We start from the raw sequence: 15393 nt of genomic DNA, 5'->3' as shown, positions 1-15393 counted from the left end.
AAATAACCAGTAAGAATGTGCTGCCCATTCACAGCATCACATTCTGCTGCCTCAGGCATCTTCCTCATTTTGTCTATTCATAGTAGTGGCCCTGTATCACTACACAATCACAGCACTTTATTGTGACTTCAATTGTCATGGAAACATTATCTGCTAACTCTTTAGTACAGGGGAATGGATTAGAGCTCTGGACAAAAAATTCTAAGTACCATGACAAACTACAGATCTTAGGATTCTGTAGGATGGAAACATGGCAAAGTGATAACGAAGTGGTAAAATTGCATAGTGCAGATACACCTCCGGTTCCAGTCTTCCTCAATAAGATGAAATTGATTGGCTTACCATTCGAATAATAGTAGCCATTTCTAAGGTTGCAACTGTACATATAGATGAGTCTGTGCAAATTTCATATAGAACTCTTGTCCTTTTTGGCAATATGTAGCTGGCCATCCAAACCTGTTGGTTTTACAATTGGGGACTTTCTATCAAACTTGTGATGGGGTGAATATTTTGGATTAGCTATAGATTCTGAACAATTTTTAAAATCAGTTCTGTGTAGAACTCAAGGATTATGAGTGGACTTGCTTATTTTAGATTATCTATATGTAATATTCATTTTTTCCTGATTGATGGACAGGTCTTGACCCTTACTGCTACCGTCTACTTGCCCTATTTCTTTCACTGTACTCCAGTTAAGAACTTGCCAACATTTGATCTACCCAGTAAGTTGCAAAAGTAAGTACATGCTGGATTTGCACAAAAATACTTTATGTCTGTGGAATGTTTTATATTGTGTTTGACTTCTTCAGTTTGAAAACCATTCCCAGTACAAAGCCTGGTGAAGCTCCCTATGACCTGAGAGTCAGCATGTATAGAATTCTGATGGAATCTATGTGCAAACTTACATAACTGTAAGAGTTTAGGAAATGAAATGTGTATACCTCAGATATGTATTTCATAGAAATACATTTCTAAGAGCAAAAGCCTTTCAGGGTGGGGTCAAATAATTGTGATACCATGTAGATTTAAGGCTGGCAAAGTATCAGAGAAATAATCAATCATGGCAAATCCCAGATGATATATCTGGAGTCATGAGAGGCCTTTTTTTTTTTTTGGTCTGGATTGCGATTTGTGTAAGATTTTACAATAAATGCCTCTGAAAAAGGAGAATGTCCTTTTGGTCAAGAGGTGAAGACTACTTACAGAATATAAGTAACGAGTTTGATTAGGTTTACGACCACACAGTCACTTCGACGAAAGCACACTCCCTTGCGCCCCCTCCTTCTCACAACAGCCCCTACAATTTCTTGCACATGCTTCTAACTCGCAGCAGATTAGGGATACCTGCTGAATGGTGTGTGCATTTGTATGAGGACAGACAGGAAAGATCAAACTGAGGAGAGGGATCTTTCCTAAATGGAACCCCTCAGTTATCAGAAAGCAGATTCTAGACCTAATCTTGGAGGTCCACTGTGTATACTCCAGAATGCTGATTTCCCTTTTCAGCCAAATTACAAAAGTAAGAAAATTTACCAAATATGATACTAAAAGGGAGAAAAATCAGACAAGGGATATAAGATGTCCTCAACAATATACTCAAAGAATATACTAAAAGTGAACCTTTTAGGTTATTCAGCCATTGCAGACCTATTTCATATGTTTTGACAGTGCAAGAGAGTTAGTTTCTGGGCTCTTAGATTACATTTTCATCTCTTGGATTTAATCTTGTTTTGTTTTCTTTCAAGTACAAGCCAAGTTAGGTGGCAAGCTTCACAGTATAATTGTCCGCCAGCAACATTACAGAATGGGACAGATTTCAACCAAACCTTTAATGAAGGTAAGGCAAAACTCACAAAGAAATAAAATTAACAGAGTTTATGTAAGTACATTTTCCAAGTAATTATATGTCTCCCAATTTGTTTTTGAGCAAAATCTCCAGTTTCAAAAAGGGTTTCTTACTGATGTCTGTGAACGTAAGCCAGCAGAAGCAAATTTGAGTTCTTAATAGAGGTGCTTCCTAACATGCTCTTTAATAGCTAGGTTTTCTAGACACTATGCTAGCACAATCCTATGTAGGTTTTTTTTTTTTACAAATGTAATTGAAACTGATGGGAACCAATATGAAAGACAGAATGATATGTTCATCCTGCTTGTGAAACGGAGCTAGGAAATTGTATATTACAATAAGCAAAAACGGAGATGAATCCAATGAAATCCACAGAAGAAGCAAGAGAAAGAAGAAGAAAGAGAAAGATGGTTGTTTACTAGTAAAAAAAAAAGAACAACTCATTTTGTCCTTTATGTGCTCTTAGGACCCTCAGATGGCTACACAGAACCTAACTTTAGAAATTTCTGAACCAGGAATTCTTGAATCAATTATTGTATAAATAAAACCAAATTTTCAGTATTTTTTCAAGGAAGCAAATTGCTGTAGTTTCATTCCAAGTAGTCCCAGAAAAAGATTTTAAGAGCACACACAGACTGAAATACATTGAGCTTTTCTATTGATAAACTTTCTTTTGAGCATCTTGAAACTTATATTTTACAAGAAATTATGACATTATCTAAAATGCATTGCATTTTATTTGCAGTCCGAAGCATTTTAGATAAAGAGTACTCAATGTGTAGTTCCAAATGAAGATTGGTAGACTGGTTTAAAGGCCAGTGGCCTCATGCAACAGGTAATTATGAGCAAGTACCTGTATAGAAGTGATATAGAAATCTGTATCATAGAATCATAGGGTTGGAAGAAATCATAGGCACCATCCGGTCCAACTCCCTGCAATGTGTGTATGTTTGCATTCTGAGAGAACTTCAAATGATGAAACTTTCCATTTTATTTTCCCCTTCCCTTTCTCCTTCTCTCATTTAAAGCTGCTGCTCTCTTGGCTGAGAATGGTATGAGAGGTATCACATACTTATTCAGGCGTGGGACTCACAACGAGTTTGGATACGCTTCTCTTTTTACAGCATTAGTATTCTACTTCTTGTTGTCCTGCCTGACTGCAGGATCTGCTGTTGCAAGTGGTTTGGTTATACCCATGCTGTAAGTACCACATCTGTTCTATTTTTGAGCACAAATGACACCTAAGAGGACATTGTCAATGGCTATTCACAGTCTCTATAATTCCCTCTTATGTATCAGCCAATGACTTAATAGGCCTTTGGTTAGTAACTGTTTACTAAGCATTTTGATGGGGATGGATCTCCTCCTCATGCTTTGCATAAGAAATAAAATAACTAAAATTTTGGACTATCCCAATAGAGATATATATTGTCTGATGACAGTAATACATTTCATTGTATGTATTTCACCTTTAGCTGCTAACACTCTTTAGCTCAAGAGATCTAATGCTGTTTCTCACCATTCACAATAATGGATTTCTGAATGGATGGCAATTTTCTTAATCTTCTGGGACAATATTAATACAATGACTGCACTAAGAAGCAATTATACATTTGTTTCTGCCCAGGCTAGTATACTTAATCTCTTCTCTTTTTTGCAGCTATACGGGAGCATTATTTGGCAGGATTATCGGCCTGATATTGGTTTCCACTTTTGGGGTTCGGACTGATGAAAGTGGGGCATGGATTGATCCAGGGCTCTTTGCTGCAGTTGGAGCTGCTTCTTTCTTCAGTGGTGTCTCCAGGCTCACCATCTCATTGACGGTTATCATGGTTCGTATAAGCTAACCTATAAAGACTGTTGTTACTTTATAGCCAAAAGTATACGCAATGTTACAGAGCCTGAGTAATAGACTGAAGACATGATTGTATGTTATTCAAATAATCAATCGCTTGCCTGAGGCGAGGGCTTCTGGGAAGCAGTAAGAAAGCCCAAAGCCCTCCTATAATTCTTTGAACAGATATTGAGGGATTCATCAGCCCTGTTTGGATGTTTTCTTTCCTGTGAGTAATATTTGTATAACAGAAACAGTGGTATGAAGCCCGTTGGCCCTAACTGTGTTATTCACACATTGGAAGTATCTATGTAGAGGACAGAGAGATGTACAGATGTTGTATCTTCCCATGATGTGGAACTCTGATAGAACAGAATCACAATATATTCAGTGTGTGTATATATTTGTGTGTGCATAAATTAGATTATTTGCTGTAGGCATGTCCCCAGAGTACATGGCTTCTTCTAATTCAGGGCTTCTCAAAATTTTTATACTTGCAACCCCTTTCCATCCTAGAATCTTTTTATGACATCAGGTTAGTCTAGCTGTCTATCTGAAAGTCAAAGTATGTCCATCTGTCAGTCTGTGGTGACAATGTCTGCGGTGGCGCAGTAGGTTAAACTCTTATGCCAGCTGAATGGCTGACCTAAAGCATGGCGGTTCAAATCCACGAGACGGGGTGAGCTCCCATCTGTCAGCTCTAGCTTCCCATGCGGAGACATGAGATAAGCCTCCCAGCAGGATGGTAACACATCTGGGTATCCCCTGGCTAATGTCTCTGTAGACGGCCGATTCTCTCACACCAGAAGCGACTTGCAGTATGTTTGCTTCTGACATGATCAAAAAAAGTTTGTCTGCATTGCAAAGGCTGTTGCTGGGTAGTGGCCCTCTGTGATGTCACTGAGAAAGAAAGGTGACATGTGTCTGAGGGGAAGGAGGAAGGTAGGAAAGAGCCACAAAGAGAGTCATGTTGCAATGGAGATACTGTGAGGTCAATCCTCTCAGATCTGGAGAAGGGAGAAAAGGAAAGGGAAGGAAAGGAAAGAAAAAGAAGGGATGACAGTACGGGTTCAGTGGCTCCTCCGACACTTGGGCAATGCTGGGTATATATGCTAGTAGGTATATAAAGTATGTATAAAACCCGAACATTTACTGATAATAAACCAACTTTTGCAAGGCTGATTTTCCTTTTTATGAAGTACAACTGAAGTAATTTTTGCAGAGTCCAGTGGAAACACTGCATGTTGTTGGTAACAGATTTATGTAAATGTCTAGGTGGACTTTCAGAAACCTTTTTCTCTTGCCAAATTTTTCATGGCCTTAACATTGAACTATGGAGGTACCATTTAGGTTCAGGACCTACAGTTTAAGAAGCAGTGGTCTAGTACATCTATCTCCTTGTCTCACACTTGTCCCATGGTGTAGTGGAGCTCCTTCTTTTGAAGCTGTTAAGCAGAGGCTGTATGGCCATCTGTCGGGGTTGCTTTGAATGTGATTTTCTTGCTTCTTGGCAGGGGGTTGGACAGGATGGCCTGTGAGGTCTCTTCCAACTCTATGATTCTATGATTCTGTGATCACATTAAGGATGGAATTGGCTTTGCTAACAGATTAAGGTGGCCACCTACATATCACCAAAATAGAGGGCACAGACCTATATCAAATTTTGCAATGCAATCATTACGTACAACTGCAACTTTAAGAACAATTACTATAGTTTGAATGGAAACATGGTGCTTCTTATTGCGGTGACAAAGAGTGCAATCTGCTGACTCTGCACTCCATGTGTGAATGGTTGATAAGCCATTTATTTATTTATTTATTTACAGTATTTATATTCCTCCCTTCTCACCCTGAAGGGGACTCAGGGTGGATCACAATGTACATATACATGGCAAACATTCAATGCCATTAGACATACGACACACACATACAGAGAAACAGAGGCTATTTAACATTTTCCAGCTTCTGGCTTCATGAGGGTATGCTCAATTCCGGACACAGGGGTAGCTGCTGCTTCATCATCCACTGTGACACCGAGTCCTTGATGGATTGCTTACTCATTCTTTTCTGCATGCTTCTGGATGATTTTATGGTGTTGTAAATTAGTTAAATTAGCCTCCCCGTATAAGCAGTACCTAAATTTTCCTACTTGATAGATGCAACTATCTTTCGGGTTGCTCAGGTCAACAATGAGCTGGGCTATTTTTTTAATGGTTGGGTGCTCACTCTGATATGGGCTGGCTTCAAACTCATGACCTCTCGGTCAGTAATGATTTATAGCAGCTGGCTACTAACCAGCTGCACCACAGCCCGGCCCTCATTTCAAGACTCCAGCTCTCTCTTATTATTCTTAATCTCCAGACTGGATTTTGGCTGATCAGACATGTCTTCAAATACAAAAGTTGTCTTCTAGCTTTCAAACAGAGGACTGGCCTAGAGTCACAGAGATCCCATGGAGTCACTGGTGGTGCATTGGGTTAAACTCTTGTGCTGGCAGGACAGCTGACTTGAAGGTTGGGTTGCTGACCTGAAGGTTGCCTGTGCAAATCCAACCTGGGGAGAGAACGGATGAGCTTCCTCTATCAGCTCCAGCTCCATGTGGGGATATGAGAGAAACCTCTCATAAGGATGGTAAAAACATCAAAACATTTGGGTTTCCCTTGGGCAACATCCTTGCAGACAGCCAATTCTTTCACACCAGAAGCGACTTGCAGTTTCTCAAGTTGCTCCTGACACGAAAAAAAAAAACATAGATCCCAAAATTTCATTGGATGAAGGCAGAATTGTTCTTTGGAGAGAGGCAATGCCTTCATGTTTCTCCCATAACTAATACTTCTGAGCCCCCTGTTATTTTCCAAAAACAACAACAACAAAAAAACAAAAAAAAAACCCCCACTCCTAACATGACAGACTTAGAGTTGCTTCTGGCATCTGAACCCAATTCTCTTTTTAAAATAGTAGCATCAGTGGAAAGCAGTCTCTTTAGTCTGTGATAAACACAATCATTTCTATTTTTGTGCTTTCCGAGAGCCACAATTAAAGAGACATCAACTTTCTAATAACTCATTTCCTTTCAACATAGCTGTGACCTTTGCTTTGTAAAAAAGAATGCAAATTTTGCTTTGTGCAAAACTGGTGTAATTAGAAAAAGGGACTGGTTGGGGGTTTGGAAGATAATGAAACGACTCATTTCAGTCTCACTTGTTGTGGGAGTAAAATGGGATCTCTTGGAGAAAAAAAGAAGCCTTTTGAACATTTTCCAGTGTGGAAAGCTGTGTTCAGCACAATTTGCTAATAATAAAAAGGTCAGGAACAGTGCAACTTTTATAGAGCTTTGCAGCACAGAAAATGACAGCCGCATAATAAACAGCGAAGAATCGGGAGTAATTATAGCTGACCTGCAATGCACTCTTAATTCCCCTAGGTGGCAGGTTATAACTTTGGTGTGCCTTCCCCCCACTTTTCTCGGGAATTGAACTCAGCCCATAGACATCCAAAGCAAATAGTGGCATCATTTGAGGAAGTGTTAGCTTTTGAGAAGAAGAAAAAGAATTAGAAAAAAAAATGATTTGGATGTGACAATGCAAAAACATTTTTTGTAATAAAACCCCCTGTGCCCTTGAACTGTAGTATTGCACACAGTTTTCTGATATAGTGTGATAGGTTCCCAAATTATTTTGGAATGTTTACTTTGGCTTTATGCAGCGTCCCGTTTGGCAAGAGATATGCAGGGGGTAAAGAACAGGTTCAAAGAATGCTTAAAAAAAAAAAGAAACAGCAGGACCCCACAGACTCTGTCCATATCTTCATTCCAATTTGTTCACTTCTCCCATATTGACACACAAAGCTCAGGCCTTTCAGTAAAATACAAATTCTGGGAATGCAAGATGGAATTTGATTTCTAAAGAACTGCAATGCACCACCCACCAAGGAATAAAGTGCACTTTCACCCATTTGGCCAGAAATGCAAGCCTTTCTTGAAAAATATATAGGTCCAAAGGATTATGGAATGTGTAGAATGTGGAAAATACTGTGTAGCTATTCTATATCATCACCTTTTGTGACAGATTGCTTTCCCTTGGGATCATCTTAGTTTTGATATTACATGCAAATAGTAAAAATGAATTTCAAGAGACATATTACTTTTAGGGTAAAGGTAAAGGTTTTCCCTTGATGTTAAGTCTAGTTGTGTCCAACTCTGGGGGTTGGTGCTCATCTCCATTTCTAAGCCAAAGAGCCAGCATTGTCCATAGAAGCCTCCAAGGTCATGTGGCCGGCATGACTACATGGAACGCTGTTACCTTCCTGTTAGAATGGTACCTATTGATCTACTCATGTTTGCATGTTTTCAAACTGCTAGGTTAGTAGAAGCTGGGGCTAACAGTGGGAACTCACCCCACACACTGGATTAGATTAAAATAAATGCACCAGAAAGTCAGAATGATACCAAATGAACACTTTCTTTCCTAATATTATTAGTACACTCTGCAGTGGATTTTGGTGTGCATGTGAGTAAAAGACAGGAAGTAAGGTTACTGAGAGGAGGGATAGTATTGAGAGCACAAACTTGAGATAAAAGCACATAGAAATGTGACCAAAGAGGTTCTGGGAATGGTACTCTGCCCAGAGTAACTTTTCTGAGTACTGGGACATATGAAAAGAAGCTATAGGGAGAGTGAACTAAAGTGGAGAGAAGTAAATCCTGAAACCAATGTAAAAGGAGTGGTATATAGCAAGTTACGATATTTGTGGGATGATGAATGTGAATAGATCCTTGTTGGCCGACAGTTCCCATGAGCCTAGCCAGGCATGAAGGTTTGGAGAAATAGTAGTCTAAAAGAACCTGCAGGGCTATAGAACTTGTCCATCCCAGTTCTAGGTTACGCTGTCCCTGTTACTGCATTTGTGTATCATCCAGCTGTGCTGTGGCATGATAACAACCTTCTTGGCATAGATCACAACTTATCCATTTGGCCTTTATTTTTCAAAACAGATTTACAAATTTGTTTTTAAATCTGTTTGTAACCATTTTTATGCATTTCTTTGGGAACCCAAAGCTCCTGGGAAAAGAAACACAAAATGTCAAAAAGGATTCCATCTGTTACAAAACAGTGAAACATCTGTGGATGTCGTTAACTGTTTTTCTGGCTATGTTCAGCACATAGGAATCGCTTCAAAGTAGAAATGTTCTGAATGAATGCTGAATGAATGAACATTGTGGTTTTGTTGAGAATGTGTGTCTACCTTTCCATTAAACCCCTTGGTGCACTAACTGGCAGTTGTTAACTTTGATGTGTTGTATTTAGCTAACATTTTCCAAAATTAACATGGTTACTAAGTAAGTTTCCAATAAGATACTAAGCATGGGGAGAGTACATAATTCACAAGCCACTGTTTCAAGCTATTGACCTCGGTACTACCACATACATCTTCTGTCTGCTTCATTGTCACCTCAACGATCCCAGAAAGGTTAGTTTCTTAAGTCTGATGTCTTAACCCAGATCTCATTGAAAGATATACTGCAAGATCTGCAGAGATACTCACAGGAACACCTCAGCAAGCGAGAGTCCAAAAGTGGCAGGTTAAAACCTGGAATCTCAATCTGTGGCTGATACTGGATGAGAAAATCCCTCCTGGGCACACAGAAGACTGGACAACTTGGAAGGAGATGAACAGACTGATTCTGGGACCACGAGGTGCAGAGCTAATCTTAAGAAATGGGGCTACAAAGTGAGTCCACGACATGCAAGTGTGGAGAAGAGCAAATCACAGACCACTTACTACAATGCAACCTGAGCCCTGCCAATGGAGGACCTTCTCACAGCAACACTGGAGACACTCCAAGTGGCCAGCTTGTGGTCAAAATATAGTATAATATCAAGTTTTAAACTTTGCATTTTTAAATACATTATAACTGTACCCTCAATTTGCTTTTGACATGATAAATAAATATTGAAGGATATAAGGAGAAACGATTACAGAAAGGGTGGTTTCTTAAGTCTGATGCCTTAACCCAGGTCTAGATGAAGGATGTTAGAGGAAAGGACCTCAGAAAAGGTGGTTTCTTGAGACTGATGCCCCAAAAATGATGGAAAGTCGTGCCTCAGATGTTCCCCCATTCCCATCAATGACTCGGATCTTCCCGGACCAAAAATGGATCTTTTGCCTGCCTGAATTTGGGAGATTCCTAAAAAATGGATTGGGGGGGGGCCACTGAAATTCAGACATTGAAAACGGCATGGGGTTTAGCTGAATTGCACAATCCTAGTGCCTCCTCATGCATACAAGCTCTCCTGGAAGCTTGTATACTTCCAGGAGAGCTGGCAGGAGAGGCAGCCATTTTAACAGCACAGCAATGCAACCCTTTAGAATTAGACAGAAATATAAAAGCCTTGGATCTGTGAAACCTTGAGGTACATGATTTTTTCAGATCAGTTACAGAAGGGCTAACTGTATTAAGCTTGTTGCAGGAAGAATAATCACTCTTAGCTTCTGTAAATAATTGTCACTACCAGCTGTATATTTATATACAGTAGAGTCTCACTTATCTAACATTGCTTATCCAATGTTCTGGATTATCCAACGCATTTTTGTAGTCAATGTTTTCAATATATCATGATATTTTGGTGCTAAATTCATAAATACAGTAATTACTATGTAGCATCACTTCATATTGAACTACTTTTTATGTCAAATTTGTTGTATAACATGATGTTTTGGTGCTTAATTTGTAAAATCATAACCTAATTTGATGTTTAATAGGCTTCTCCTTAATATCTCCTTATTATCCAACATATTCATTTATCCAACGTTCTGCCGGCCCGTTTAAGTTGGATAAGTGAAACTCTACTGTACTGCCTTTCCTCCAATGGGCACAAAACAACGGCCATAGAATCTCCTTTTTCCACTTGGTTTTCAGTACAGCTTTGCAAAATAGATCAAGTTGAAATTGAGAGACTGGGCCAATGTCACCCAGTGAGCTACATACTTCCAAGTTCCCATCTATCTCCAGACACTATTCCTTGTATTATATTCTTGAAAGTCTGAATGATGCTTTATATAACTGATGAAATGGATTAAAGTCCATGGATGTTTATTAATTCATTATTTTTTAAGGTGAGAAAAGACTTTGTTTTTGAGATAATCGTGACTATATAGTATCATTTTTTAAGAAGAGAAAGCGGGTATTTTATCTTGTGCTGAAGGAAGCAGGCTGCTGTTGCATTTTAAGGAATGCTCACATTATACCACAGTTGCTTGCCTTTTTATGAGCATAAATATAAATGGTGCCCTTTTTGCCTTTGTCTTTATAGAGTACAAATATGCTTTTTGCACCAGATGATTTAAGTTTTAACTGGAATTCCCTCCTGTTCTATGAATTCAAATTAAAAAAAACATATCCCTGGTAAAAGTGTGCTGCATCAGCAGCTCTGGCTCTAATGAGGTTCCATTCTGACTACATTTTTAAAACCAAAAGCCAAACCCTGAAACAGGTTAACCGCAGTGCGGCTGAGAATGAGGGCCAGGGCTTTTATCAGTCATTTTATGTAATGCCATCTTTGGAGTTTCCTGGGCAGCTGCCCTCTGCTCTTTGAAGTCCTATGCCCCGTTGATGCCCTTAATGAAATACATAAGTATGTGTTATGTAATAAAACTGAAATAATAGGAACAGAGCCAATTGGTTATAATGATGTGGAAGCTTGGGACATGTAGCAGTTGCAGGAACGTGCAGGCTACAGTGTAAGGTTTCCCTCCTAAAACAACCTCCACAGCATTTCAGTAAGTGTGGAATTATGAGATAAGCAAGGTGAAGGCAATTTTCTTATTTAGGCATTATAAATCTGTCTATCAACAGATTTTTTCTTCCGTTCACTAGCAGTACGGACTGTGCAGCTGCAATAGTGTTAAAGACCTATGTTGGGATGCTTTGAGATCTAAATCAAAGAAGTATTAAAACCAAGCTGGGTTGATTTTTGTTGTGATCTACATGTTACAATGAGCACAGCTAAAAGATTTCATGGGTTGGTAAATTGTTTTCCTCTGTTTTTCTCATTTCTTCACATTTTTGCTTTATTATAGTACCAATTTAACCTTATCCTGGATTTAAATATAGAGCTGATTAACCTTATGCGCCGTCCTAACGTGTTAATTCTGTTTCCACAAAATGTAAACCTTGTGAGGGTGGGTGAATTTTGTCATAGCAGGTATCTCAAACCCATTGGTGGGGTTAGTCTTTTAAATCAGTTTATAGGACTACAAATGCACTCTTTTTGCTCATTTATTGCATGGGATCCAATGGAGTTTCAAAAGTTTGCATGATGTAATTTGTATATTTTTGGTTGGCTTAGTGAAGGCATCACTGTTTTGTGGATTTTGGAAGTTGTGGTATTTTGATGGCTATCCCTGGATGTATTTTATGGGATACTGTGTTTTCTTAACAGCCAAGCTATATATTTGTGAGCCACTCCCTGATGTGAATTGTAATACAAGGAATGAAAGAGGGGAGCTAATTTTTAATCTCCACTTTTTCTAATTTGAAATTGAATTTCAGGTATTTTCAAAATATGAAACACTGGAGAGCATTGTTTATAATTAAGAGTATTATATATAGAAGTCAGATTAACAACATATTCCCTCTCACCCTTTGGGCATTCCTTTAAATTTGCCTCTTTTTAATTCCACAGCTTCAGCTTATGTTGTTTTTTAATAATCAGTCACAAAACAAAGCATGATAAATGATACCCAGGTGTACAGGTACAAGATATGTGGATGAGGAAACACATATGGCAAAAGTACATTGTCATCACTTGAGGGAATACGTCTTCTAAAAACATGCCACAGTGTCATGTAGTTTGAGCTTGTGAAATATGTGGCATGTTTCTGGCCAGATCCACCCAACATTGTCATGCCTGCTGTATTGAGTCTGCAAAGATAGAAACCACCTAGGAACTTGAACTTGCTAGATTCAAGCAAAATTTGACGGAAGCACTTGACGGATTCATGAGCAGTCATTAACTGTAGCTCTTATCTTGAGTGGATGTTGAGGTGAAACGATCAAGTGGCTTCTTCACACTTTGCTTTAAGAACATTGTCATCACTAGTGTGAGTTTAAGGGCTTTCTCTCATGTATTTGAGAGCCTTGACAGAGGAGACAGCCCTGGGGTAAAAGGACAAATCATTTGAATTAATGTTTGGCAGCTTCCTTTTTGCTGCATTTGAATACTATAAAACTTAATGTGGTACCTTATTATTTTTAATAATAAATTCACATATTTAAAACTTGATTTTGAATCTGAAGTCTACTGATACAATTGTTTATCTTCTAATAATACACATTTTCATTTCTCCTTTAGGTAGAGCTCACAAATGATGTACAGTCTTTGCTACTCATCATGCTGGCCGTCATGTTAGCTAAAATGGTTGGCGACTGGTTCAACACATCCCTATACAGTTCTTTACTGAAGCTGAAATGCATCCCCTATTTAGATGCTGAGCCATTTGTTGGCCACAGGAAAAACTGGTGAGTATAATTTTTGATCTATGCTGTGAGCCTGCATTGGTCTCATTTTGGGAGAAAAGTGAGGTATAAATTGTAAACCGTTACCTGTTAACAGGTTTTCCAAGACTTTGTGAAATGTGTGGACTTTGTTAGTTGTCTGATTTTACAAGATTTCCATTTTGGGTGACTTCTTATGTTTTGGGATCTAGATGGGGCCAATGAGATCATGAGTCTCTAGCTTAGTTAATCCAAAATGAGGCAGTGTGAAATTAGTTTTGCTTTAAATCTGAGCTGCATTCGCAACATTAAATAACCACTGTTTCTTTAAACAAATCAGGGTTATCTACAGACTTATGATGTGGAGTTGTTAATTGAACCATAGTTGAAACTTGATATGGGCAAATGTTGGGAGTTAGGGCCATGTTACCATCCCTTCCGGAAACCATGAAGGACTGTACACTGAAGCAAAAAACTTTTTTTTTTTTGCTCACAAATGCTCTTCAGGGGTTTTGGAGGCAATTTTGCCAAGTTTTTGCTCCTGGGACATTCTAGGTTCAGGATAAACCTTTGCTTTTATGAGAGAAGGTGATCTAGAAATCATCTTGCAGTTCATAGCATCACAGAATAATAGAGTTGGAAGAGACCACATGGGCTATCTAGTCCAACCCATTGCCATGCAGGAAAAACACAATCCTAGTATCCCTGACAGTTCATTTCCTGGATCTTCTCTGGTCCTGAAGTGGTCCAGCCTCCTCCCTATGACATGATGGAATTACTCCTGTGCACCCTAGATGGACTTTGGGGGAATTTTGAGGCTACAACAATGATAACAACAATTTCTTACCCTCCTCTTCCCATGGATCAGGGCAGGGAACAACAATGTATTAAGATATGATAAAACAATTAAAAACCTGTAACTGCATAACCCTGTTAAAACATAAATTTAAAAGATTTATACAGTCAATACATATTTAAACAACCAGTACATAATTTAAAAATAACCTGAATAGGCATACTGGAATAGATTTGTCTTTTATACTATTTTAAATTCAGACAGTAAGTTATTGGGCTCGGGCTGTGGCACAGGCTGGAGAGCAGCTGCAATGAATCACTGCAATGAATCACTCTGACCAGGAGGTCATGAGTTCGGAGCCTATGTTTGTTTGTCTTTGTTCTATGTTAAAAGGCATTGAATGTTTGCCTATATGTGTAATGTGATCCGCCCTGAATCCCCATCGGGGTGAGAAGGGCGGAATATAAATGCTGCAAATAAATAAAATAAATATTCCACAGTGTATGGACGGTTGCATAAAAAGTCCCCTGAGTCACTGCTGCCATCCTAGTTCTGGCTGAGTGGAATAAATACCTGAGTGGATTATAAAGGAGGAGGTGATCTTGTAGGTAACCTGAACCCACATATAAATCAACACTTTGAACTTTGCCCCTAAATTAATTGGCAGCTAGTGTAATGATTTTAATATAGATGTGATATGATCACTCCCAGATGTACCAGTGACAATTCAGGCTGCCATGTATTGAACTAAATGGAGTTTCCAAATTTGATATGCATTGCCCAATGTACAACGCATTGCAGAAGTCCAACTTGGAGGTTATTCATTATTATTAATCTAACATCTTTAGATCCTCCAGCTCTTGGAAGTGTGCAGCTAGCATAACAACTAGAGCTTATAGGCACGCCTGGACACCTATCTGAGTTATCATTTGGACTAACAGATCCAGAAGCACCCCCAAGCTGCAAAGAGCCTTTTGAGGGAATGTAACCCCATCTAGGAAGGATGACTTATATCTAATAATGCTTGTTCGTGATTATGCAGTTTATTGCCTTTGGGATCTTGGCTGATCAAGCTGTATCTAATTCTGCAGTGCATTGTGACTTCTAATTGTGCTGCACTCCTAGCTATAAAAAAGCCTCCCCACCTCTCCCATTTTATAAAACCGAGTTGACTGGAATGCTCAGGATTGCCGGCTGCCAGGGAGTGTTTTTTTTAATGAGGGCAAGAGTACTTGAACACATCTACAACTTGGCAACTCCTCCTGCTTTTATAAGCCACTCGGCACTTCAAGAGAGAAAATACCTTACAGCCTACTTTTTAATGGGATAAGTTGAGTTAAGGGCTGAGTGAATCTGGTGCTTGTTCTGTTCTAGCTTAACATGAGATATGTCAAAAGTCTCATGGTGTTTGTGCATGATAT

The 15393-nt window shown here is 39.0% G+C and overlaps 1 protein-coding gene across 1 annotated transcript in view; it reads left to right on the top strand.

Moving 5' to 3' along the window:
* Positions 1–15393, top strand: part of LOC103279490 (chloride channel protein C) — a 75564-nt gene that overhangs the window by 34394 nt on the left and 25777 nt on the right. The window contains exons 8-12 of the mRNA XM_008114863.3: positions 638–735; positions 1746–1837; positions 2875–3046; positions 3507–3678; positions 13034–13200. Coding sequence (XP_008113070.2) covers positions 638–735; positions 1746–1837; positions 2875–3046; positions 3507–3678; positions 13034–13200 — 701 coding nt within the window. The remainder of the gene's footprint in view (positions 1–637; positions 736–1745; positions 1838–2874; positions 3047–3506; positions 3679–13033; positions 13201–15393) is intronic.

The sequence above is a fragment of the Anolis carolinensis genome, chromosome 4, assembly GCF_035594765.1.
Source record: "Anolis carolinensis isolate JA03-04 chromosome 4, rAnoCar3.1.pri, whole genome shotgun sequence".
NCBI lineage: Eukaryota > Metazoa > Chordata > Lepidosauria > Squamata > Dactyloidae > Anolis > Anolis carolinensis.
This window is presented reverse-complemented; position numbering and strand designations above follow the sequence as displayed.